Below are 3,837 nucleotides of genomic sequence, written 5' to 3' on the forward strand. Positions count from 1 at the left end.
CCCAGATCTCCGGTCGTGAAAGAAGCTAATCCGTACGGAGCACCTGCTGCACAGACTTGCTGCCGCTCAGAGTTAGGGAGCCCCAGACCTTGTGCTAGGCCAGTCGTCTCAAATTATAAATCCTCTGGAGGGCTTATTAAAACAGATTGCTGGGCCCCATCCCTAGAGTTTCTGCTTCCTGAGATCTGGGGTAGGGCCTGAGAATTTGCATTTCTAAGTTCCCAGGTAAGGGACCTGGGACCACACTTCCAGACCACTCAGTGAGCTGCTCGTGCACAGGGTCTGTGCCCTGTTGATTTACGTCTCTCCCACAAGGGAAGGCATAAAGGATTCAAGGAAACACACATACCTGATAAATTCTGTGAAGAAAAGGAGCAGGGGAGGAGGAATGTGCTTGAGAGTAGCGGTAAGGTAGGACGTTTGAGGCACAGTTAAAGGTTCCTTTTTGAGCAGTTGAATTTTACAAGGGCAGGTAAACAGACACACAGGTGGAGCTGTCGTGGGCTCAGGGGAGGGTCACCTACAGAGTCAGAGTGGAGAGGAGAGAGAAAGGCGTCTGGCACCACGCCAGGGCGCGCAGGGCGCGCAGAGGTGGAAGGACCTGCCAAGTGACTGCGAAGGAGCCCAGCATGAGATAATACGAGAAATCCGAAAGAAACCGAGGGAGGAGAGGGTTTGAGAAGGTGGCATGATCCAGAGCTGTCGATTCTGAGAGGGTAAAGAGGTGCCGCCTTGGGTGTGGTTACAGGATCTCCGGAGGACCTCAACAAGCCAGCTCCCAAGGGAGACCGAAGGGCCCTGGAGCGAGGGGATGGGCAGAGAACCTGACGGGAGGCGGCTCCTTTTCAAAGTTTTGCTGCCTCGGAACCAGAGAAACGAAGCCCTCCCTCCTGAGGATGGGGAGGAGGAAGAGTGCTTAAACTAGCCGGGAGCTACTGGAGTTTAGTTGGGGGTCGACGGGCGGGATTTTGGAGGGAAGAGGAAAAGAAACAAGCGGGGTGGGGGGAGGTCTGGGCCGTGAGAAGGGTAGAGCTGGCGGGGTCTGGGTGTCGGGAGAGCTCAAAGTCTCACCTGCCCTGGAAACGTCACTCATCTGAACTTTACAACCACTCCAAAAAGAAAGCACTATCTCCCCCATTTTTCAGATGCGGAAACTGAGGCTCAAAGAGGTGAAGGGACACGCCCACATCTCGCAGAGCAGGACCTCCGTCCGTGTGGGGACCCCCGCGCTCCGCTTATTGGCCCCGCTGCTCCTAGGGACTCGGAACAAGACCCTTTTTTGTGTCCTCGCAGGGATGCCCTTTGGAGAGCCGCCCAATGACGAAGAGACCCGGCAGAGGGCCGGGCGGGGCGGGATGCCCCCTCCACCCTAGCTCCGCCCCCGGCGGCGCGGGAGGGGGCGCGGGGCGGGGGGCGCGCCTCGCGGACTTTCCTGGCCGCGCACCGAGCTCGCAGTCTGGCCCGCGTTTCCCAGCGTCCGCACGCGTCTGTCCGGGCCCACCGTGCCCATCCCGCCATGGCCGCGGCCGCCCTCCTGTCCCGGCCCCGGCCACTGACCCTGCTCCTGCTGCCGCCGCTGCTGCTGCTGCTGCTACTGCCGCGCGCGGGCCGGGTGCGCGCTGACAGTAAGGTACGGCGCGGCCCTTGGACTGGGGCTCAGCTCCGCGGGGAGCCGGGCGCGAGGGGGCGCTGTGGCTGGGGTGCGAACCAAGGAGGGTGTCGGGGCCAGGAGCGGAGAACCGGGAGAGGGGAGACCCGACGGGCTCAGCACGGAAGCCACTCGGGTTACGACCCGGGGAGAGGAGCGCGTGGGGGAAGAAGCGCTGCAGATGGTAGGGGTACTTGGGACCTGCGGGTCTCAGGAAAGGGCTCTGGGACCTAGTCCAGTGCGGGGAGGAGATCAGCACTGAAACCCAGGGCCAGGAAGAGGGGAGCCTGGGAGTTTGGAGGGGGAACAGACAAGAGATGCAGTCCCCAGCCTAGGGAAGGGATTCCCAGGAGCGCTGGGCAGGGGCAGCCTGGAAATCTGGCTCAAAGTTTCCATGGGAGGCTGACACACGTCGAGCAGACCCCCCGGGTAACTGCTATCCAGGGACTTCCAGGTTTGCAGCAGACCCTGAGCCAAGGCTTTCTGGCCATGCTGGGGACCCGGAGTCCCTACCCAATGACCAGCCTAGTGGGCTGATCACTCGCCTAGCCTCTGGTAGTCCTGCCAGGAATCTAATGCACCCTTTGGAGGACATCATGCTTCCAGAAGGGGCCTGAAGTCTTCTCAGTTGTGGCTAAAAGGATCTGCTGTGGTGTCAAGCAGACCTGAGTTCAAATCCCCGCTCCACCTCTCAGCGCGGTGATCTTGAATCTTTCACTTCTCCCAGTCTTCATTTCCTCTTGTAAATATGGGAATAATAATAGTTCCCACTTCCTGTGGTTGACAATCTTTAGTGAGGTCATGCCTGTAAAATGTTTAGCACCACACCTGGTACCTAGTAGGTGCCCGACAAATCATGCTGTGATTACAGAATCTTACTAGGGGAACCCAAAAGAGTCAGTCAGAGCCAGGCCCCCTTGAGGGTGTTCTGGAAATGACCCAGTAAGGACAAGGGTGGGACTGGGAATGAATGAGGGGCAGGAAGAAGGTAGGGTCCTGCTCATGGAGCATGAGAGCAAAGGAGTGACTTTTCTTGTCACTCTAACCTCTTTCCTGGGTAGAAGGTGAGGCTGCACTGTCCAGAAGCAAGGTAAAGGGCAGAAGCCAGCCACATGGTGAGTGTGTGCAGTGGGCACCAGCAGGCCCTCATCCTGGGGATCCAGCTCAGGGTATGAAAACAAGTGAGCTGCAGTCCTGACCATGTGCTCCAAAGGCAAGAAGGGAATGAGTATCATTCCCACTTTACAGATGGGAAACTAGAGTATATAGAAAGGTGGCCAGCTTGTGAATCAAAAAACCTGGGTTCTGGCCCTTTGTTGTTCTTTGGTTGTGTGACCTTGGGCAAGTCACTGCCTGCTTCTGGGCTTCAGTTTCCCCATCTGAAAAGCAGTATCTGCCAACTTCCTTTATGTGCAGGACCTTCTTGGATTCCCTGACCTGGCTCAGGTAAGGGAACAGTGAGCAAAAACCCCCACATAACCTGATCAGTGCTTTGTGCCTTCCATCTCTCTGGCTGGGAGGAATATTTGGTCCTGGGCATCCTCCGAGCCATGCATGTAGAGCTTGTGGGGGAGGGCTAGCACTCAAAACAAAGCAAAGACTAAGAAAACCTAACACCCTGTTTATGTAGTAAGTCAGCCAAACACTTGCTAGGTTGTGTGTGTGTGTGTGTGTGTGTGTGTGTGTGTGTGTGTGTGTGTTTTAGCTGTCCCAGGGCAAGCTGGGGCTGGTGGGGTAGGGAGGTGCACCCTAGAGCCTGGAGGACGAAGCAGCTGGGGGACACAGCACAGCCCTCCTTCAGACACCTCCCACCTCACACAACTTCAGCCAGCTGGGAAAAATAAAAATCAAGTGATGGGTGAATTTATTCCGCATTCCTCAGCACAGCCGGTCTCCTGCTGGCCCTACAGGGAGAGCTGTTTTCATAATCACCCTCTCCCTCCCCCATAACCATCCTTCTCTCCAAGCCCCTCGGATTTGGGGGAGGGGGAGGGGAAGAGTCGGGGGAGGGGAAGAGTCGGGGGAGGGCCAGCTTGGGATTTGAAGTCTATCTATCTAGGGCCCTAAAGGGTTAAGTTGGCCCTTTCCTGAGGCTTCCTGCTCCTGGGAGGTCCAGTCCCCCCTCCTGCCCCATACTTTCAGGGGTACAGGGGCAGCTCAACCCCAGTACTCACCACAGAACTCTGTGG

General features: G+C 57.3%; 1 protein-coding gene across 1 annotated transcript in view; it reads left to right on the forward strand.

Annotated features, from left to right (window-relative positions):
• Window positions 1-1,510: 1,510 nt before the first annotated feature.
• OLFML2A (olfactomedin like 2A) overlaps window positions 1,511-3,837 on the forward strand; it is a 28,026-nt gene continuing 25,699 nt past the window's right edge. The window contains exon 1 of the mRNA XM_040631872.1: window positions 1,511-1,630. Within this exon, the coding sequence (XP_040487806.1) occupies window positions 1,517-1,630 (114 nt within the window). The 5' untranslated portion in view covers window positions 1,511-1,516. The remainder of the gene's footprint in view (window positions 1,631-3,837) is intronic.

Source organism: Ursus maritimus, unplaced genomic scaffold (genome assembly GCF_017311325.1).
Source record: "Ursus maritimus isolate PB19 unplaced genomic scaffold, ASM1731132v1 scaffold_17, whole genome shotgun sequence".
NCBI classification, from domain to species: domain Eukaryota; kingdom Metazoa; phylum Chordata; class Mammalia; order Carnivora; family Ursidae; genus Ursus; species Ursus maritimus.